We start from the raw sequence: 23,179 nt of genomic DNA, 5'->3' as shown, positions 1-23,179 counted from the left end.
CAACGACTGACTTGGCAAGGGTTATAATTTAGATTTAATGTTGTTCTGAAACAGTGTAAGTGATCCAGCCTTATGTATGAATGACTTATCTTGCTGATAAGCTTCAAGTCCAGTTAAATTATTCATCCCCTCCTGATATTATCTTGCGCTTTTTTAAAAAAAAATATGCGTTTTTTTAAAAGGGCTATTAAAGCTAATTTGATTTTATGCTAAGGTTGCTGGTTCATCACTTTTAAAAGAAGAACTATGGACAACTGGGTTTTGTTGCTGTCATGTGGATATTTTCTGAAATGTATTTTATATGATGATAGCACTAAAAACATGACATTGTGTCTAGGGCCCATATACTTTGTGGTCTTTGTCATGACAAGCAGTACAGAAAACAACTTTTCTGATTTTTGCACCATCCTAAGAAACAGAGTTGCAATACAGGGAATGTAGTACTTGGTTAGTGTGTTTTTTAAAACCCTCAGCAGTCCCAGAAAATGGCTGCTACCCAGTTTTCTGAGTAAAAATGAACCTGATTGTACATTGACAAATGACACAAATGTGTCACAACACAGAGCACTGAATTGTTACAGTGATAATCTCAGTTTAACTATGGTAAAACATTGCTTAGTTTATGGTTTGGCTTGCTGCAAGGAAGGAAAGACTGTACCAGTTGCTAACACTTTCTCGTGTAGAACTCTGAAAGCTTGAAGACCCCTCTACTTTAAGTGCAATGGAGGGAAAAGGGATAATAATTAAACCAAGGCTGGTGGTCATAAATATCTTCATGCAGTGTTTAATTATTCATTCTCAACTTTTATTATATCAACAAACTAAACCATTGTTAACTTGAAAAAACATAACAGCTTTGGACTAACACATGATGTTTACCTCCTGCTGAAAAAACCTGTTTGCTTCACTTCGAAATGAAAGAGAGAAACATCTGACCATTATGTATCTAAAAATTAAATATCTAAACGACAAATGTTCACAATCATGATTTATCACAAGTTGAGTGAAAATTATAAATCGTGACATAGTGCAACTGCTGGAACTTGCTCATATTCTTCAAAACAATGTTCTAAATTCTGCCATGATTAGCTGTCAGCTCAAGATCAGCAGCTATAGCAGGATCCAGTCTGCATGCCTTTAAAACATAAAGAGAGAAATTATATTGACCACAATAAATCTTGTATGGAGTTGTCTAAAATTCCACTATAAATCTACTATGTTAGCATATGCCAACATATCTTGTGTTAAATCACATGACTAAAAATATACCTCCCTCTGTCCTTAATGTTCATTTTTCTTTTTTTGGTGTCCCTTGAAAGATGGATAAAAACAGATGTGACTAATCGGGGTTAGAAGTGTTGGGACAAGTTATCTATCCTGCCCATCAGGTGCTGAATCTTTCTTTTCATGGTAGATGTAACCACTTGTGTCAGCACTCCCCCATCAGAAACTAAGTTAAGCTGAAACAAAGTTAAGCTGAAATCAGACATGGTAACAAACACATAGGGATGTTTCCTGGGAGAAATTTCATGCATTCTCCTCCTCGAACCTGAAGTGAAATAGTTCAAGAGAAGCTTAACATTGAATTCTTCTGGTTTTATACAAACTAACCCCTGTTTACCAGTTACATCTTCTTGAAAAATGAGCTTTAACTGTGATTTCCCTGAATTCACATTTAGAGCACAGATTATATGTGATGGACGCACAAGCCAACAATTTTAAAAAAGAAAATGTACAGGCAAAATTGTTTTCCTCATCATAGAAAATTGCACAAAAAGTTTGCTTGTTATTTTCAAGAGATACTTGGACAGATCTAGCTTATTACAAGCTAATGCCTCCTCAAAAAACAGATGAATCAGATGGTTCATAGCTAATGTTAGACCATAATTTAGCATTGTAAGAGCATATTTCATCTCCCTTCTCTGCTCAGATAAATCCCCACTTAACCTTCTGGCATCTTCCATGAGGAGCTTATGCTTCCATTTTTGGCTAACTGCACCTTTTGTGTGAATATGTGCCAATCTAGTTAATGCTAACTGTGACTGGTATAAGCAAGCCAATTTCAAATCATAGTTTAGTTTCTTTCTTTCCATCAGCTAAAATTTTAAAATAATTTGTTCTAAAAATTACCTACCCCTAATTTGTTCAAAATTTCATTTATTAATGTTTTTTTTAAATTCTATTTAATGGTTTATATTAACTTACATACACATCAAGCTGGAATGCAATATAAGATTACTTTTTGAAGTATCCAAGTAACAATATCCAGATAATTTAGAATCTATTTTTAGCATCTAACTTTATTTTATAATACAGTTGCAAATGATATTAACTTGGATGTAACAGCAAAGGAGCCCAGGGAAAGCAAGCTTTACATCCCAATACTAGTCCAAAGAGCTAACAGAACACCCTCCCTCCAGCTTACCTTAGAATAATATTTTTTGGCTGCTGCTGTATCTTGTTGTGTTCCTCGACCAAGTTGGAGACACCTAGCCAAGTAAAAGGAAGCCATTGCAAGCCCTCTGGCTATGTAAAAAGGAAGGCAATCTGTTGCCTTTGCTATCTTTTCAACATCATCATCCTCTACGGTTCTGTTAGAATTTAAAATGCAACGTAGACTATTAGTAACCAGAACAGGCCAGAATAATGCACAGAATGATGAAAGATTTTAGAAAATTATATGGTCAGAATCCAATTTTGTGCAAAAATGTTGCATCAATAGGTAACAGTGTACCCAAGTACATAGGGTTTTACATAGCTGCATCAAATATAGCTGTCCCTGAAACATTCAGTGGGTATTAATGTAACATTCAAATAACTAGCAATTGCTAATTGCTCATAATAAGGTCCGTTTAAAGATCTATGCACTTGAGTACTTAGAAGATTTGGGAATACCAGAAATCTTTAAACAATGAGCATCAGTGTCCTAATGCACCCATTGAGCTCTAAGCAATCGTGCACTACCCCATTCTCTTCTTCCAATGTGAGTCAAAACATGCCCTGACTCAAAGAAATACAATACAATACTAGGACAGCTCTGGCATGGATAATGAATGCAGTGACATTCTGTAGAACTGTTCATTTCTAAGGTACTGAAATCCCTTATTTTATTCTTTAAACACAGATAGGTATGACTACATTTCTCAGATGTTTAGTGCTGAATTCAATAAGTCATACTGATAGGGCTGGTTCTGACGTAACAATTTCAAATCTGTTCAACAATTATTTATAGCCCAGGAATGAACTCTTATGCCCCTTTTATGTACCCAACTTCAGTGCTAAATTGTTTAATGTAATGTCCATATTCAAGAGCACACTGTACCAAGTAGCAGGCCTTTTAACTGAGAGCCAGCATGGTGTAATGGTTTGGGCTTTGGACTATGGCTCTGGAGACCAGAGTTTGATTCCCCGCTCAGCCATGAAAACCACTAGGTGACCTTGGGGAAGTCACATGCTCTCAGCCTCAGGGAAAGGCAATGGTAAACCACCTCTGATCAAATCTTGCCAAGAAAATTCCAAGTTGCCATTGGTCAGAAACAGCTTGAAGGCACATAACACACACAACACAATAATCTAATAGGAACAGCCAAGAAAATAAGAGTGTTGAACCTTTCATCCATTCTTGGAAGAAAGATACAAGCTCTTTAAAGATTGTCTGTGTATGCTATATTAATGAAGGAACCTTTTGATGATGAAAGAGATTATTTTATCACTTGGACATGCTGACTTTTTGATCAGTAGCCATGAGATGGGAAGAAACATGAGATGGAGAAAAGAAATATCTAATCCTCCAGTACCCCTTCCATCATGCTTTAACTGATATGAAACAATTAGGCCTTGTCTACATTCAACTGATGTTCTCTCTGCAAGTTAAAATATAGTTACCTGTGGAGGGTTTGTACTTTTCCCAATGGAAATAACGGTTGGGGAAGGAACAAAGAAGAAGAGATATAGGCTGCAACCACACTGCAGAAATAATCGAGTATGACTCTTTAACTGCCATGACTCAGTGCTATGGAATTCTGGGAACTGTAGTCTTGTGTGGCATTCTACCTTCTCTGTCAGAGAGCTGTGGTACAAGAAATTGCAATTCCCCGAATTTTATAGCATGGAGCTCTGGCAAATAAAGTGGTGTCAAACTGGATCATTTCTGCAGTGTGGATGCAGCCATAGTGGTAATTAGCAGAATTATTTTTTAAAGAGTGGGAAAACCAATGGTCTAAAGGTAACATATTTGCCTATGAACATTATCACACGGAGATAAGAAACGGGAGAAAAATGAATGCTCCTATCATGATCGTGTGAAGATTTTCACACGACATTGCGCTCATCCAGCAATTCTCCCTAATAATAATAATAATAATAATAATAATAATATGTTTTATTTATATACCGCTATTCTAAAGATCATAGCGGTGAACAGCAAGTAAGCTAATTAGCAAGTAAGCTAATTTGCCCCCAACAGTCTGGGTACTCATTTTAGCGACCTCGGAAGGATACAAGCCTGAGTCGAGCTTGGGCCCTTTTGCTGGTCTTGAACTCGCAACCTTGTGGTTTTGAGTAAATGGCTGCAGTACAGGCATTTAACCACTGCGCCACCAGGGCTCCTTATCATCTTTACAGGGAAACCGAATGAACGGTTTTCCGATAGCACTTCATTTGTGTTATCGCAAAAGTACAGCAGCCAATAACGTTTCATTTGTGCTAACGTGGAGCCATCCAGGACATTTTCCCAGACTGCTTTTCAATACAAGCAATTCATTCTCATTGCTATGACTGTTTTTGGAATGGATTTCTCTCTTATTTTGAGGTGTAGGGTGCAATTTTCTTTCAACTGAATAAAAATAATGTTGTAAAATATATCAAGTTTATTTTGTTTTATCCGGGACGGAACTATGATTTTCAGACATGCGCAGTAGTGCCAAAACAACGCATGCACAAAATGTTCAATAACAATATATTAACGGTACAAAAATGGATGTATGCTGAATGCAATTGTGTTTCTCTGTCATTTTTGTATCATCATTGCGGGGCTGGCCCTCGTGTGATAATGTCCTTTATCTGCATTTAAGAATGTGATCTTTTGCTTTTGTTCCCTCATTAGCTTTCCCTTGAATTACAAGCTGAAATAATTCACCTTTTGGCAAATTTAACAGCTTTTGGATAAATTTTTCTTTTGTAGTAATACTCCACCAAATGACCTTTAACATAGACATTTCCACGATCTGATGCTTGATTTAGACATTCCAGAGCAGCTTTTAAATTCTGGCGTATGCCATGTCCATAAAGATACATAAGACCAAGAATGCCTTGAGATTCCAGGCTTCCATTCCCACAAGCTTCTGAATGCCAAAAGAATGCCTGTAAGGGAGGAAGCAAGTCACCATAGTTCAGTTCGGGACAGAAAATACGTTGTCTTTTCTTGTAAGACATAGGCAATATGGTTTGAAGGCTACAATGCTCAGGATTGTATCAGGAACAACCTCAGTAGCTAACCAGAAAGTATAAAACCCTATGATCATCAAAATGATGAGATGGCATCCTTAAGTCAACTAATTTGAGATTTCTATTTTATTTAGGCATATACATATATGTGGCACTACAAATGGCAGGGTGAAACCATTTGGGGGGTCCCATCTACAATACAGATTGATGTACCTGCTGATTCTTCTTTTTAAACAAACATTTCTATATATATCATGCCAAATGTTTTGATTACTGTATATACCATCGGCCCTCGGTATCTGCGGGGGATCTGTTCTGGACACCCCTGCGAATACCAAAATTTGCGGATGTTTAAGTCTCAGTAGAAATGGCCCTACGTGCCTGGAGATGTATGGGGAGAGGAGAGGGATGGCCACAGTTAGGGGCCCTGGCCAGGGAGGGGGTCCACTTTCTTCCTCCAAAGGAGGGTATGGGTACTTATCTATGGTGACATGCCCCCTCTTTCCCCACCCCTATTGCTGATGTTGGGCTGCTCTCAATCATCCTTGGAGGTGCCACCAAAAATGAAGGAGGGGAGAGGTGGATGGACACACATGACACCCCCTACAGGCGGGCAACCACTCTGGCTCTCCCGACGGTCCTTCTCTCTGAAGGTCCCTTTCCAACCACCACCCCTGGGTCCAGCACAGATGGGCAGAAAACTCCAATGCACTCCACCTGCCAGCCCCAATGGAGCCTCCTGTCTGTCTGTCAGTGCCAGGGTAGGAGGGAAGGGTTGCCTGGGAGGGTGGGGGCTGTCTACCTCCTGTAGACAGTTGATAGATAGGTACCACTTCGGTAGGAACCTCTGGGGTCATCTTCGGGCAACACTGGCTCTTTGGCTTAGTAACTGAGATTAGCATCACTCCCTACTGTTGGTTACGATTAGACATTCATGTCAAAGGGAAACCTCTACCTCTACCTTCACCTTTAACTATTACTCCAGCTATTCTAAGCTCAGCAATATTGATACCGACTGGCTGCAACTCTCCAGGGTTTAAAACAGATGTGTTTCCTAATCCAATATGAAGATGTCAGGAACTTAACCTGGGACCTTCTGCATGCAAAACATGTTCTTTTGCTGCTCCCCTTAATTTCTGTTTGCTTTAAAATCCAACCTTTTTAAATTGGACCTCTATAAATATAACATTGAGTCCAAATTTTATAAGAAATTGCAAAAAAGGCCCCCATGTCACTACCTTTTTCAGATCCTTTGGATGTCTTGCTGAATACAACATCCCAAGGGCAGTTTGAGCCTTAACACTTGCTTTTGGATTCCCATGATCTGCAGCAATAAACCATAATCTGGAAAACAAGAGGAAAGCATAAGTGACATGGGTGGAATTTTCCCATTAGAACATGTCTATGTGGCAGCTTCCTAAGTGCATTTGCATCAAACTGGAAGTGAAGCAACAGACAAAGTAGGAGCCTGAACTTTTTGTTCAGGCTCCTTAAAGCCTCACCTTTTGTCCCATGCTGAGATCATAACCCTGCCATGGGCATGCCTCAAACTATACCATTTCTGCTAGGAATACAGCCTTGGGCAGGGGGAGAGAGAGGCAAAGGCTGAAGCACATAGGCCTTCCATATCCATGGATTCAATCATCCACAGATTGGAAATATTCAAAAACAATATGAATTCCAAAAAGCAAGCCTTGATTTTGCCATTTTATATAAGGAACACCATTTTACTGTGTCACTGTATATAATGGGACCTGAGCTTGGTATATGTGGGAGTCCTGGAACCAATTTCCAGCAGATACCAAGGGACCACTGTATATGTTTGAGAAAAAGACAGAAAAAGAGTTGCAAATACTTGGCTGACCAGCTTTTAAACTAACCTTGCATTCACAAAGCAGTGGTGGCTTACAAACTTTCAATGGAATAAATACAGAAATTAGAGAGGTTACCGTTCAGCCTCTTTTTCAGAAATCACAGTCCCACATCCTTCATAGTAAGCTCTTCCAAGGTTGTAGGCAGCAGCGAACTTCAAATGTCTTGCTTTAGGAGAAGTAGAGTTGACAATCTCTTCCATATATTTCGATCCTTTTTTCTAGGGGTGATAAGGAACATTGCAAGGGCACTCATGAGACTGTTACCTTTAGCATCAAGTCAGAGGGAAGGAGATGGCTGCCATGCACAGTCCAATTACTCTACAAGAAGCTGTGAGGAAAGCCCTCTTTGTTATGTTCCCTTTCAAGATCTCAGTACTGCTGTTTCCCAAATAATCCACTTTTCAGCCCCAGAAAGAACAAGAAATTTATTGTAGCATGAGCTTTCATGGACAACAGCCTGCTTCACTAGATACATTTTAATCCTTTCAGTGAAAATATGATTTCATTCTAACATTCCCTATAAATTAACATCAGAGTGCTCTTCTATGACAGATGACATCGAATGTTATGACTTATTATCCTTCTGTGAGGCCACCAGTCTACAAAAGCTCATGCTACCAACTTCTACGTTTCAGTTAGTCTCAAAGATGCTGCAAGATCCCTTTGCACACTGATTTCCCAGACTAAAATGGTTATGTCTTTGAATGTTCTTGAGTCACTCACTCATTGCTTTTTCAATACTTTAAAAATAACAGCACAGGAATAATAGGAGAATGGCACTATGGAAAAATTCTGCTCAAAAGAAATATTTTAAAAGTAAGAAAAAAGTACAGTTACATCTCCATTTTCATGGAATTCAAATCTGCATCACTCACCCATTTGCAGGCAGCAAATGGAGGGGGACAAAATGGGTGTGCGCCACCATTCAAGCTATGGGGCTTGAATATTGTTGATTTTCCGTTTTCACGGTGGAGGTCAGGAATGGATCCCCCACAAAAACAGAGAAGCTACTGTACTATTAACAACTCCCCCAGTAAAAATGTTACAAATCCTTATGTTTACATTTGTGCTATAATATCATTATATCTTTGTTACAAATAAGATTAAGCAGAAGAAACTACCTCAAGATGACCTTAGCTCCAACTTAAGTAAACAAGACACAAGCTCATGGTTCTGACCCTTGTCACTTTTCTTCTTCTGCACGAAGAAGCCAGTGAGCTTCAAAATCTAGCATAACATATTTTGCAACTTTTGGTTGGCCTAATAATATTATCGCTGCAGTGGGTATTTTGAATTTTGTTATATCTCCTTGTGGCCAATATATTCCAAGCTATGTTCCTTTGTAAAGAAAAACAACTCCTTTGTGTTCACAACACAACAAAATATTGCCCTCTGGTGGCTTTAGGTAGGATTTCATTTTTTTGGTGTTGATTGGAAGTTCCATAATCATACACTCCAAATCAGTACATATAAATTTATTTTTTAGAAGACTTACTCCAGAATACGCATATGGACATGAGCAAGTCCCATCACAGGCACAGCATTCATGTGCATAGGATCACCATAGCACTGTCCTATTTTTCTTTGGAGGTTTTTAAACAGAGGCTGGATGGCCTTCCATTGAGAGTGCTTTGATTCTGTGTTCCTGCATGGCAGGGGAATGGACCGGATGGCCCTTGAGGTCTTTTCCAACTCTGTGGTTCTATGATTCTAATTCTATGATTCTATGTGGAAAGCCATATATTACCCACCTCTTGCTACAGAGCATGTAAAAAAATATATGTGCATGAACACTGTGTCTGTGGTAGTACTGGAGAGTACTACTTAAAATTGATCAAATTTTAAGATTTAGACATTCGATTTGTAACACAATACTATTTTCAGTATAATTTGCATTTGTTTGAAATTTATACCACTGGATTATTAAACAAGGAAAATAATTGCCTTTGTAAAAACTAATGAAGAGAAAAAGAACGTTCAAGTTTCAACTTACAGGGTCTGCTGGGGTCCCCAGTCCATCATAATACATTACACCTAACTGATACATGGATTGAAAATCTGTATTTTGTTGAAATTGCAATAAGGCTTCTTCATACCATCCCTGCACATGACATAATGTACAAGCAAATACTTAAATACTAATAAGTCTAAGTAGCTACTGAACATTTCATAAGGATTAAGCAATGTTTGTATAAAATGGATACTATCCTCTAAATTAAAGTGGGGAAGAATTCAAAAATCCAACTCTGAAACTTTCACTGCTCATCTTAAAAATGGAAACTAATCGATCCGTCTAGCTAAAAAGATTGCATGTACAGCGCTGTGTAAATTTACACCACTTCATAAATAAAGGTTAATAATAATAATAATAATAATAATAATAATAATATGCTACTTAATCAAATTCAAACAGTGCTTGGACCCAGGATCTAGTTTCTAGATGAAAATACTTGAAACAGGAAGCAACTATTTGCTATGGTATTCAACAGATTAGGTTTTCTTAGCTCTCCCAAACATAAATATAAGCAATACAGGAAACAGGCTCTTGGGAAAAGATTCTGGAAGCTCTGCAGTCCAACGTGCTACATCTTCAAGCTCTGCTTCCATGCTATGTAAGAGTTTCCAAGCTCTAGAGAGTTTTAACTTGAGGCGTTAATGGGTACTAACTTCTTGAAGTCACTGACTTTTGCTTGGGGGTCTAGACCATGCCTAAGATCCAATAAGTATGCTGGCAGAAAGCAAATATCCACTGTGGTACTTACATCACCATCTTCCCATTTCATCCCCAGGTGCACAAAAGCAGCTCACAGAAGTGTGTTCTGCAGCCCTTGCACACCTACTGAAAAAGAAGCAGCATAAGACTGTCTGGGAACTGTGTCTGAGAGACCTCTTGCTGCTGTTGTGTACCTTGGGCAAGGGGTTTACAGGATACTTCCTCTCACTTCACCCAAAAAATTACATGCAAAGTGTAACCAGTGGTAGTCACCAACAGGATTCTAGCTCATATTAAAAACAACTGCTACTAGTTGGACAAGAGGCATTTATAGTATTTTGATTCAAAGAGAAAGGTCATTCCTGAGTGTAAGAGTGTGCCAAAAATGTGTGCTTTGGTTGTTGGTATTTCCAACTATAGGAATGATCTAGGACAGTGATGGCGAACCTATGGCACGCATGCCAGAGGTGGCACTCAGAGCCCTCTCTGTGGGCACACGCACCATCATCCCAACACAGACTTCACTAGAGTTTGTCATTAGAAATCCAGAGGGATGTGGCACTTTGCAATAAATAAGTGGGGTTTGGGTTGCAGTTTGGCCACTCGGCGTCTAAAAGGTTCTCCACCACTGATCTAGGAGATTCTAAAGGGGGGGGGGGAATTCTGCCAGAGGGTCTGGATTCTTGGTGCCAGTCAAAGTAAGCAATGCTTGGTTTGATGTTATACAAAGCAAAAGAACTAATAATAATAAGACATAATATTTTAAAAATCCTGAAATTCTGTAATCTGAATTCATTCTTAACCCCTCTTTTCCATGCCAATATTTTTAGTGCAATTTTGGTCTTATTTTGTAAAAAAGTAAATCCCCACCTCTTCAAAATACAGCTGCCCTTTGAGAAAACATGCCAGAGAATCTCCACTTTTAATCCGCTTGTCCAATAGCTCTTCAGCCTTTGCAAACAGAAAATCATGCGTGTAAATCTCTGTTTCAAAATGGAAAAAAAGCAGTGTTTGATCCATCCTAAAACCTTACAACATTGTTAATGACAGAAGGATAAATCCAAGTCAGTCCTGAGTAGGGCTGATATATTACAAGTCGCAGTCATTCACTGGATCTTTCTATTCTAGTTGGGATTAAAAACTGAATTTAGCCCACCATTACCACCTATAGGAGTGCATCTTAAGCCATCTGATGTGAAAGACCAGCAAGTGTCAACTGAGGAGTGCAAACGTCTTGATTTTGGTCTGCATTTCAGTTCTCTAGAAGAGGACTAGTTTAATTCCTCCTGCACAATGTGATGATTAGAATTAAACAGCAGCCAAAGAGGTGGGGGACATGGACAGAAGGAATGCCAGTAGTTATATCCAGAGGCCTGGCAGGCTAGATTAGATCCAAAGACAAGCAATCCCCTCTCCATTCTATGACATACCATCTGTTTATTTGTTATTTATTTATTTAATTTATATCACACCTTTCTCCCAATATGGAACCAAAAGCATTGCTATTGTGTGTCTCTAAGTCATTTCTCATTTACAGCAATCCTAAGGCAAATTTATCACAGGGTTTTCTGGGCCTGAGAGCGCGTGACTTGCCCAAGATCGCCCAGTGTGTTTCCATGGCCAAATGGCGAATCAAACCTGGTCTCTAGAATTGTAGTCCAGTGCTCAAACAACTACGCCACACTGGCACTCACCAAAAGCATACTCGTCTGTTATAGTTTTTGTTTTGCTATATGACGAGTCACATCATGCAATGCTGTTTGGTTTTCTGATGACCATCTGTCGGGTATGCTTTGATTGAGAGTTCCTGCATGGCAGGGGGTTGGACTGGATGGCCCTTGTGGTTTCTTCCAACTCTATGATTCTATGAGTATTTCCTGCATATTTCCTGCTAAATATAATTTGGACTTGCTCAGTGCTTCTTTACTGATTATGTAAAGAAAATGGCCCCAATGTAAAAATCATTGTGCACAGGGCCCAAAATGCAACCCCCTTACTCCTTACAACATATCAAAGCTGACTGTACAATTTGGCATATGGGTGTTTGTGTGTGTGTGAGAGAGAGAGAGAGGGGGGGCACTGCATATGTGAGTCTCCAAGGGGATCCATAAACAACAGTGGTGGGCAACTGTGGAAGGCTAGGGGGCCACATTAACCTCCTAGGAGACCTTGGAGAGCTGTACCTGATCCTAATAAAATAAAATAAAGGTTTTGCCCCCAAATGCCTCTGAATCTAGGCTTAAATTGGCACAGAGGCCCCATAGAATGTAGTGGGAATGCATCCCATGCCCCCTAGTGAACATTTTGGAGCACTTCAGGTTCTGCCCTCCTCCATAGCTTGTTTCAGTACTGCCTGCTGACACATTACTAGCCCCTCAACAGGCTAGAATGTGATCCCCTTCATAATGTTTGCCCAAGCTAGCACTATCTGCAAGATCTGCAATAAGCCCAAGCAAAATCTCAGGCTCACATTCTCTCATTCTGTACAGCTAAAAAACTTCACCCGTATTTAGTTTCATTTTCAAAGATTCCTGGCTTATTGTTATACAGGAACTAGACACTGTGTTTTCTAAAAAGTTCTGGTTTCTTTCTAAACTTGTCAGCCTCCAATTATGGTTGCTTAGCTGGATTGTTTTAAGTCATGTTCACTAAGTCATACATGACAAGAAGCCAAAATTCTCTGACAATGAAACTAAACATGAGGAAAATTGACCCACATTGGAAAAGAAGAGGGACAGTCTGAACCCAAGGCTTTGTTTAGGCAAGGCATGGTTTAGCATTTAGTTTAAAGTTACATTCAAACCAGCTCAGTAAAAGGGGAATAGATGTATATTATCTATCAGAAAACTGACCTAAACTGCTTCAGCAGAAACAAGTTTTATCTGATGTCTTGCGTCTGAGGCTAAACCAGCCCTGATGTTCAACCTGCTGGAAGTGTGGACTACATTTATGTTTAGTTGCAGAGCAATGCGCAGACAGTGTTCAAACAATTTGCAAACTGTGCCCATGCAAACATAGTCCAAAACAAAACACTGGGCCAGAGGCTGAAGACATTCTTCCTGCTTCCTCCATGAGTTCACTGCATGCCTTCAACTCTGTTCATTACCTCTTGCTACTTTCTGTGTAAACACAAAGTACACATGATGGATCCAATAGCTTAGCTTAGCTAAGAGAAAAGTTCTATGGGAAGAACTGTGACAGAGGAGAATTCTTGTTATAAGATCGAAATCTCCATACAAAATTTGTATTTTAAAACTAGCCTACTGAAACAAAAAGCTACATTATTTTGTTGTTTTTAAGAACAACTATTACACAGGCATTTACATGATCTTTTCTAATTGTTAATTAAGTTTTTATTTTTGTTAATTTAAAAAAAGCTTTTAAATATATTATGGAATTTGATTGCTCTCTTTTACAATAAAAACACTGCTTGTCCAAGGGGGGGGGGGGGGGAATTAAGGGAATACCCATTCCACAAATTAAATAATGTTGTACACCTACAAGGATTCTGAAAGGCATGTGGGTATTCTGTTAGCAAGACCTTTGTCAAAAGAAGGGGAAAGATCACATTGTAGTTCACAATGTGGATCACCCCATTTAACAACTGAACAATTCCTCCCCCTCTTGGCAAAGTGTGTGTGTGGTGCTGTGCATTGTTTCCTTAAAAGTAGCACCTGCTACTTGAAAGGTGACCCTCAATTACATCCTCAACAAGATGGTATCATGCCAGCCCCTTGGCAAGCATTTAGCCAAGGGACAGGCTGCAGATCAACTCATTTAAGCTGAGGAGAACATTTTTCACCCTATGAAAATTGTCCACCATTGAAAGATTTCTGGAGTGGGAGACAAGCTTCAGCTGGCAGTTTAACCAGTGAGCTCCACATTTGATGGCTTATGCCCTGCAGATGCCCACCATTTTCATTCTATGAGTGTGTCTGGGGAATTCTGGGGGAAGATTGTGTGTGGCTGCAAGTCAAATATTTCACTTTGCAACTGCCCAAGATTTAAAATAATTAAAAACATCTGGCGAGCCAGGGAACTAAGGAAATGTCCAAATCCATGGGCATTTTGTTCCCATGAGTGCTATGCTGGGAAACTGAGCCATATATAAAACCACACACACACACACAATCCAACATGCCAGTGTTGCACATCCATTCAGGCTGTCATAAGGAACGAAAGCCTTGTGCATGTTTCCCATCACCATGGCCAACTTTGCCCTTCCATTTGTTGCGCAAACATAAGCACAGCTACTCCTAAGGTTTGCAGCTTAAGCTAAACACTACGGATTTGTCTCATCTTTCAACCACAGAACAAGGAAAGTTGGGTATTACTTATTTAGTATACCTGGGTTGTTCAGCCATTTCAGTCCCTCCACTTCAGGATTCTGAAGCTCCGAAATGGTATGGAAAACAGTTTCACTGTTGTGTTCTTGGGGCAGAGGTTCACTAGCCAGCTTCATTTCTTCCTCTCTGCAAACAAAAAAGGTGTGTCCAAGATTAAGAAAGCGTGGGAGTCACAGAGAAATCCCCTATTACCTTATCTTCCGTCTCTGGGCCCCACAACGAACTCCAACTCCCAGAATTCCATAGCCTTGAGCCAGGGCAGTTAAAGCGGTGTCAAACTGGCTCATTCTCTGCATGCAGATGCAGCAAGCGCATAAATCAGGGATTCCCAAACTTTGGTCCTCCAGGTGCTTTGGGCTTCAGCTTCCAGAAGCTTCGCCCATCTTGGTCAATGGGATTCTGGGAATTGATGTCCAAAACACCTGGAACTAAGGCCAGAGTTTGGGAATGCAAGTCTGACACTGCTTGTGTGAACTGCTCTGGCTCAGTGCTATGGAATCATGGGAGTTGTAGTTTATTGTGGCACCAAAGTGCTCTCGCTCTCTCTCTCTCTGACAGAGAAGGTTAAATGAATCACAGAAATACAGTTCTATAAATCCCATAGCATGCAATGAGTCAGGGCAGTTAAAGTGGTGTCAAGCTGGATTACATCTGCAGTGTGTTTTGGAAAAGAAAGGGAGGGGAGGAATAAACCCGCCCGACTCACTACTAAATTCACCGCCGGCTCCCATCACGAACTGCGCCCGCCCGCACCAAGCTCAGCGAGTGACGCCCCGCCCCGCCCCACCCCGCTCAGAAGCTTTGCGTTACCTGGCAACGCAGACATCCCGCGGGCCAGGGAGCTTTGTGAGCGGCTCGCGCCCGCCCAGGGTAGCGCGCGGAGCTTCGGCGGGGGGGGGGGGAAGGAGTGAGGAAGCGCGCGCGCCCATTGTGTATGCCTGTGTGACGTCAGGCGGTTGGCAATCGGCGGTTGATTCCGAGAAGGGGCGGGGCCAACGAGTGCTTGTGTTCTCTTCTCTGTCTGTGTTGGTTCCCTCAGACAATGGCCAGAATTCTCTTGCCAGGGTTGCCACTAAGATGGAGGATTCTGGGAGTTGTAGTTCCCCAATTAGTAAAGTTACCCAGCATTAGGTGCATAAGTGTAGAAATAACTGTAAATATAATATAATATAATAAAATATAATAAATAATAAAATGCAGTTTGACACCACTTTTAAGAACTGTTGTTGTTTGGCTTCAATTCCTTTCCAATTTATGGCCACCCTCCTGAGGTGAACCTAGCCGCCTTGAGTCCCTCAAGGGATATAAATAAATGAAATAAATAAATAATCTTGCCATGGAGGTTTTGTTGAAATACAAGTATCTGCCACATCTTGTTTGGCCCACAGCCACGAACTCACTAGGTAACCTTACAGTATTTCTTAATCACTTCTGTGATGTATAGAAGTAACAATACTATACACAAATAACACTGACTTAGCTTAAAGTGTTGTTCTAAGCCGGCTTATGGATAACATACACGAAGCACTTTTATCTCATATCTATTATGTAAGAATATGACAACCATGAGACCAAAGGTACGGCAAACAGTGTTCTGTTCCCATAAGTACCAATCTGTAAATATATGAGTGCAAAACAACTGTCCTCCCAGCGCTTGTCAGATACATCATATCTGGAAGAAGCATGTAACCATAATGACTGTAGTGCTCTCATGTGGTGTGGCCAAAAATGCTACCTAAATTTACTTTCTTTACTTTCTTGATAGATACTGCTCTACCTGGATCTTCTCAGGAGAGACAACCACTAAAATAGAAAACTATTTTGCCCTTTGGAATCTGCACTACAGAATGGCTCAGCTCAGGGTTGTTTATGGTCAAGAAAAGAGATTCCACCTGAACATTAGGAAGAACATCTTGACAGTAAGAGCTAGGATATTCTGCCTTGTATAGTGATGGAGTCTCCTCCTTTGGAGGTTTTTAAAAGAGGCTGGATGGCCATCTGTCAGGATTACTTTGTGTGTTCCTGCATGGCAAGGAGTTGGACTGGATGGCCTTTGAGGTCTCTTCCATTTCTATGATTCTAAGAAGGCTCTAAGTGCTTTTGATTTGTCTTACATAAGAAAAGGTCACTACTTAAGGAAATGATCTTAGACAGTGTACATTTAATCACAGAATTAAGATACTGGTTAAGATAACCTCTGTATCTTTATCCTTTGTTGTCTGGTCCTTATTTGTCCAACTCTCAGACAACTGTACTGATGATGAGTTTTTGAGCACCAGTCAGAATACTTATTTGAACTGATAAGGTTTCAATCCTTACTTTTGGGTGATTCCCCCATTGGAACACAATTTAAACAAGCAAGCACAAGATTGTGCTATTAAATTTAAATTATCTGGCACCTGGATTATTTGAAGAAGCTTTTCTCAAATCTTGTGGCAAATGGCGGCACTTACTTTTGAAGTTAACTTTTACAATTCCAGTGGCACTCATTTTTGAAGCACTTTGCCATGAGAGGTTTAGTAGGTTACTCCCTTTCTCCCATCAAAGAAGAGACATGACAGAACGGACAAAAGTGGTAGTGGTCTGGGAGCTGCAGCTAGTTTCAAAGTGACTTTTAAACTCTGAGACACAGTTTATATTTCTTTTTTAGACTACCTTAATTACCTCTTCCATTGTTTTATGGTTGGTTGTTGTTTTATCTATTTGGTTTATGGTTTTATGACTTTGAATCTTGTATGTATCGTACCCTTCTTGTTTATCAGCCACTTTGGAGACCCTAAAACTAACTGGTTTTTATTTTTGCATGAGCTTTTGTGGATATAAACCTATTTCTTCCAATGCAGTACAGACCGCTGTAGTCGAGGAAGTAGAATGTACAGTTTATTGTTACGCATAAAGAAATGTGACCCAATGCCTACTTGAGAAGGACATATCAGTTCTTATTTTAGGATGGTTTTTGTTTTCTTCCTTCCTCCCCTGGCTGCTCCAAAGGGAGGAGTCAAAGGGCACACTGGGGGTGATCAGGAGTGTGTGATACGTGTCTAGCTGCACTGTGCTCCATGGCTGCCCCACCAGCTATAAGCCTTTCCTGCTGCCTCCCGTCTCGTAAACATAACAAGCACACAATGTTTGGTGAAAGGGACAGCAGCAACCAATCAGCACATTGCGAGGCGGGTTGAGTTGCATGTGCTCTTGTTTGTGTACGTGCAGGAACTCGGCTCCCAGCAGAGAGGGTGGGATATTGCAGCCAGAGCACAGCTTCTTTAGTTAGTACTGCCAGTCTTGCAGTAGATGCACTGGAAAGGAGTAAAGAGCCTGGTCTGAAAGTCTACCAGTTCCACCACTACTTTACTGAAGAAGGAGGGAAAAAAAGAGAGAATGTTACTGTTTGACTACAATGCAGAGGTAAGGCACATTTTTATTATCACCTTTAAAAAAGGAAGCGTTCCAGATGTTGAACTGATTCCAGCACATTTTCATTTCATCCTGTACATTTCATACAGATTCCAACAGGTTAAAGTAATGCAGCAAGAAGCAACTACATTCTTGAAAACTGCCTACCATTTTCATGAAGCTCCCCACTTATTATTTATGATAATCTTAGGTTTTTTGGTTAGTGAGGTGCCTCTGAGGGAGTAGACTGAAGTCTACGGAAGCTTATGTTGCCAACCTCTTTCTTTCAGTTAGTCTCAAAGGTGCTACAAGATCTTTCTACATATTCAGTGTACAGACTAATATGGCTGTATCTTTGAATTTTACCACTATGTTTCATAAACGTACGTGTCTTGCAGCCTGCTGGCGTGAGCCGCCTTCTGGAACCAGGCATGGAAGTGAATGTTGCTACTGATGCCTTTGTCCAGACTCCTGCTCATCTGGCTGCTCATGGAGGACAGGCTTTCTTTCTTCTTTGGCAATTGCAGACAGGAGCCAATTTGAACCAACAGGTATGTTTTTTATTTCTCAAGCAGTCTAGTGCCAACAAAGCCCATCTTCTCGTTGTTATACTGGGATGGATAGCCATTGTCTGGGATGATGAATGAGGCAGTTGCAAGTTTTAGAATATCCTAGTACTTGCTGCAAATACCTAATATTTTAAGTTTCTATTTACTAGGTGTTATGGTTGTAATAGTGAGCCTAAATACCCTCAAGGCTGATCTTGAAAGCTAAGCATGGTCAGCCATGGTTAGTAGATGGATGGAAGACTGCCAATGAATACAAGGTGCATTATCCCAGACAATGGCTATATTTCAGAGGAAGGAACTAGCAAAACCACCTCAAGAGTATTCCTTGCCTAAGGAAACACTATGAAATTCATGGGGTTGCTGTAAGTTACAGGCGATTTGAAGGCACATATGCACACACACATGGTAGCAAAATGATTGTTTTGCTATAAGTATATTATACAGGCCAAACAGAAAGTAGTAAGACCCAAATTATGTGCAAGCACTTTTGCTATACTGGCTTGTTTTCAGGAGCATTCTTCTTAGGACAAGAACAAAAGTCCCTATTTCGATAGACAGTGCAGAGAGAGAGAAATTGTTTAGAGCATGGTGTTTTTTCTTTGTCAAGAAAATTGCAGGCTATGTTCAGCAGATTCTAATGCAGAAAGATGTTGTTTTTGCTTAGGAACTGCACTCCTTGATCAGGACTGTTAAAGATGAAGATGATGGCATTACACTGGAGATCATACAATTTCACACCCACCCCCTGTTTAGTAACTCACTGCAGCCATTAATTGTTTACAACCATTAAGTGATTGTTATATTTTGTTAAGTCCAATCTTATTTATTTAGGACTGGCTTGGGGAAGCTCCAATTCACAAGGCAGCTAAAGTTGGAAGTTTGGAGTGTCTCGCTTTACTTGTTGCCAGTCGTGCCAGCATTGAGTAAGTATACCTGTTCTAATACTAGGCACTTAGAGAATATTTATTCAGGCATTACCTTGTCTATATTGTACAAATTGGAAAAACAGGGAGACCAAAATTAGTAGTTACCCAGCTTTTTAGGTAACTAAAGTTCTATACCAAATGTACTGAAGTAGGTGAAACAATTTTGAATCTCTGTTTATTTAAGAAGCCTGAAATCAAGAAAGATTACAATTAGTTGTGCCTAACTTTGTATATCACTTTCAACGGAATGTAAGCATGATCCTGTCAGATCAGAACAATGTGGCTCCAAATTCTACACATGCTTAACCAATAAGCAGCATTAGGTTCATTGGAATTTTACTTTTGACTGTGCACAATATTCTGTCTACATACCTAGAAGTAACTCCTAGTCACTTCTTAAATGGTATTCATTTCTGAGCTGACATTATAGCATTGTATGATGAAGGTATAAATATTTACATAATTTCATTCAACTTTTCAAATACAGAGTTAATTTAACTTTAGCTGAATGGGAAACAAAGTATCACCAGCCAGGTGTATTGATTTTCTTTTGTCTCTTCTTAGCTTGCGCAATAAGAATGGTCAAACAGCAGAAGATCTTGCATGGGATTTTGGATTTTTGGAATGTGCCCAGTTTCTCATGACAGTAAAAAACAGTCAGAAGTGGGAAAATGTAACACAGTTTAGACATGCCCCGCATGACAAGAATGAAGATTTATTAACAGATGCTGCAACAAGACAGAAAAGAGCATGCGAAAATAAAAGGCCCATTAACCAGAAGAGAATGAGATCAAATGGTATGTTATTTAATCTGCAATACATAGGCCTGTTACAGACTGCCAAAATAAAGCTGCTTCGGGTCTCTTTGGAGGTATGCTATTTAAATGATGCATGGGTCCTAAGAGTCCAGAGCTCACGCCAAAGCCACACTTCATTCCTAAGGACTGGAGTGCAGCTTTGGTGCAGCTTCTGGATTCTTAGGATGCATACATCATTTAAACAGCATACCTCCAAAGAGACCCGAAGCAGCTTTATTTTGGCAGTCTGTAACAGGCCATAGTAAACTAGAGTGAATGTGGTATAGTGGACTAGGATTCGGGGAGACCAAAGTTCAAATCCTTCCTGAGTCATGAAACTCACTGGGTGTTCTTGATCAAGTTACACTCTTTCAGTTTAAGAAGGCAATGGCAAACATCCTTTGAACAAATCTTGCTCAGAATACTCATATGAGTGGGTTACCATAACTTAGAGTTGACTTGAAGGCACACAACAACAATGACAATATGCTGTCCTAATATGGGTTTTCTTAAAGCACAGCATGCAATCTCACACAACTTCAATCTGAAAGAAGATATAGTTCCAGGCGGAATGACAACTACCATTAACTGGTATCTTGCAACAAAACTGGATGGCCAAAGTACAGACATAACCCACCAGAACTGCACCCTTATCCACTAGTGCAAATTAAAAAATACATATAGACAATTAAGTGCCAGCTGATTTTAGTAGAACATAATTCTAGCAAATTAAGTCTCCAGCATAGTGACATAGTTTGAGTGTTGGACTGACTCTGGAGACCAGGATTCAATTCCCAGCTTAGCCATGAAAGCCACTGGGTGATGACCTTGGGCACGTCACACTCTCTCAGCCTCAGGGAAAGGCCATGGCAACCCCTCTCTTAACAAATCTTGCCAAGAAACCCCTGTGATAAATTCACCTTAGGGTTACCATAAGTCAGCAACAACTTGGCACAGAACAGTGGAAGTTAATGTCTGGCAAATAGCTCCAGCCTTCTGCATTTATCCACATCTATGTAATATTTTCTCTTTCATTTATTATTTATTAATAAAAATATTTGTAACCCTGTACTGTATATACAGAAAATGTATGGCAGAGTACAAACAATAAAAGCAACTTAACATTTATAAGGCTGTTTTAAAGAACAATTATAAAACAATTTGAACAATTTAAACAATTTGACATAAAGACAAAATTAAGAGCAACCTTGATCCTTTAAGAAACAAAGTATATGAAATTTATAATGTATACACAGTAACTTCAGCTCAGACCTTATAAATTTTCAGGACTAATTACTTTTTGCAGTAATGAGAATGATACTGTATTACTTTTTTGCCTTTAATGGCCAGGGCTGTAATTCACTACTTTTCAGAGTGATGTAGGTTTCTGCTTATTACTCATTACTGGCTATGCTGACTCTGAGCAATAGGAGTGGAAGACAGAAGCATCAAAAGGGTGGCTCTCCATATGACTATTTGTGTGACTCTTTGTGAGGTGTGGTATAATTTAGTGAAGAGTGAGCAACAAGGAAGGAAGGAAAGCAGAACAGGACATACTAAAAACATCAGATACAGGAAAGAATCTGATTAATTAGCTTTAAAAAAAACTTTAAAAAGATGACCCTGGCTTTTTGCCTTCCTCTATTCTGCCCAAATAGAAGAGGCTCATTCAACTGTGAGTGACAATTTATGTGAGTGTAGGGGGGGCTGCCCTGTAAGGCTGGCTCTTTCAAACAGTAGCACATATTTAGATTGGCTGGGTTGGTTGAGCTCTGAGAGGTGCCAACTTGGGCATGAGATTCATAGCAATTGCTTGGGGGAGACTGAGATGGGAGAGAGACTGAGTGCTTTTGTATGCCTGTGCAAAGCCATCTGTGTGCAGTGTCTGTAGTAATCACGTGGTATGTTGTACTATGTGAGTGGGTAGAGGGGTCTAGGTAGGATAGGCCACTTAGAATGATGGTGATAGAGATGGATGGAACAGAGAGCATTTTCCTGTAATTTTCAGTGGTACAATAGAAACACAATAGTAACAAGTTAATAATATGTAATTTGGTGAGTTACTTTCTGGATTGTTGCACTGCATGATCAGAGTAATGAGTAACATAAGTAGTTCCTTTAAAAAAGTTAAATTCCAAACTCTGTTCTAGGTATGTATCAGGTCTCTCAAACATCTGTAAGCATAGGCACATTTCTTTTTTAAAAGTAAACTACTAGTGCCACTTTTCTTAAACATTCTGAGACTATAACCCCCAATATTTATTTAGTTTTAACTTTATAGCCTTGCATCCAGTCTGCTACTAATCATATCCTTTCTCTTCCTTACCATCAGTTTTCTGTTAGTACTGTTAGTCTGGTTTTCAACAGGTTTGTTACTGTTTTACAGAGCAACCCTTTACATGCCTATTGAGAAGTTACTTCCATTGTGTTCAGTTGGACTTGTTCTTAGGGAGGTGGTATAGGGTTAAAATCTTTAGATGATGCTGTTTAAAATTTATTTGGACACTGTGTTATGCAATTACTTAAGTAAGAGAAGTGAATGTAGTGGTCTAAATAAAGAAGCATGCTGTGACAATTTAGGGCTGGTAGATATGTATGGGAGAGAAAAAGATCATCTAAGCCAGCAACGGCTTCTAAGACTGTGATGTCATATAGAAAGTGGGTTTTATACTACCGTAGTTACAATATGCTTAATTCAAATACAGCCTTCTGAAATGCAAAACTTTTATCTGCATTTAAACAGATACAAACACGTTGATGTCATCTGAAAGCTAATCACCACGAGAAGAAATGTGAACAGAGGAAGATAGGTCTTCAGCTCAGCACCAAATATTTTGAATAATGCCTTCTGGGAAGGAGATGGGTTGCTTCTTGAAGAAGATACTTTTTAAAAAATTATAGCTGTATGGGTATTTACACAATAATAAATATGTACAAACAGTATTGTCTATTCTATAGGGTGGTTGTTTTTTTTACCAAGAAGAGATGTAATATTCAGCAATCAATACTTGACTGATATGTTTTTATTATGAAATGCTATACTATGCATACATACACTTTTGAAGGCAGAGGTGGGAGACCATATGGCGAGAAGTGCTGAGGAAAGTAGACAAATG

General features: G+C 39.7%; 2 protein-coding genes across 7 annotated transcripts; one reads left to right on the top strand and one right to left on the bottom strand.

Moving 5' to 3' along the window:
* Positions 1-774: 774 nt before the first annotated feature.
* Positions 775-17,344, bottom strand: LRP2BP (LRP2 binding protein). Of its 5 annotated transcripts, none has more exons than XM_089525372.1 (9): positions 17,297-17,344; positions 14,380-14,504; positions 10,903-11,015; positions 9,313-9,420; positions 7,395-7,537; positions 6,684-6,789; positions 5,138-5,361; positions 2,426-2,591; positions 775-1,135 (listed from the first exon to the last, which is right to left on the bottom strand). In XM_089525372.1, the coding sequence occupies exons 2-9, from the start codon at positions 14,492-14,494 to the stop codon at positions 1,070-1,072; spliced, it is 1,041 nt and encodes a 346-aa protein (XP_089381498.1). In that variant the 5' UTR covers positions 14,495-14,504; positions 17,297-17,344; the 3' UTR covers positions 775-1,069. The 5 variants fall into 5 exon arrangements, with proteins under 5 accessions (XP_089381498.1, XP_089381497.1, XP_089381496.1 ...); XM_089525371.1 differs by lacking the exon at positions 17,297-17,344 and adding an exon at positions 15,189-15,243; XM_089525370.1 differs by lacking the exon at positions 17,297-17,344 and adding an exon at positions 15,085-15,146.
* Positions 15,870-22,894, top strand: LOC149312787 (ankyrin repeat domain-containing protein 37-like). 2 transcript variants are annotated; one of them, XM_089525375.1, is made up of 6 exons: positions 15,870-15,955; positions 16,144-16,297; positions 18,170-18,322; positions 19,172-19,263; positions 19,831-20,063; positions 22,807-22,894. In XM_089525375.1, the coding sequence occupies exons 2-6, from the start codon at positions 16,226-16,228 to the stop codon at positions 22,836-22,838; spliced, it is 582 nt and encodes a 193-aa protein (XP_089381501.1). In that variant the 5' UTR covers positions 15,870-15,955; positions 16,144-16,225; the 3' UTR covers positions 22,839-22,894. The 2 variants fall into 2 exon arrangements, with proteins under 2 accessions (XP_089381501.1, XP_089381503.1); XM_089525377.1 differs by lacking the exons at positions 15,870-15,955; positions 16,144-16,297; positions 22,807-22,894 and adding exons at positions 17,620-17,783; positions 20,327-20,406 and having other exon boundaries at positions 19,831-20,090.
* Positions 22,895-23,179: the final 285 nt, after the last annotated feature.

Source organism: Sceloporus occidentalis, unplaced genomic scaffold (assembly GCF_023333645.1).
Source record: "Sceloporus occidentalis isolate IW3139 unplaced genomic scaffold, rSceOcc1.0.p SCAF_5, whole genome shotgun sequence".
NCBI classification, from domain to species: domain Eukaryota; kingdom Metazoa; phylum Chordata; class Lepidosauria; order Squamata; family Phrynosomatidae; genus Sceloporus; species Sceloporus occidentalis.
This window is presented reverse-complemented; position numbering and strand designations above follow the sequence as displayed.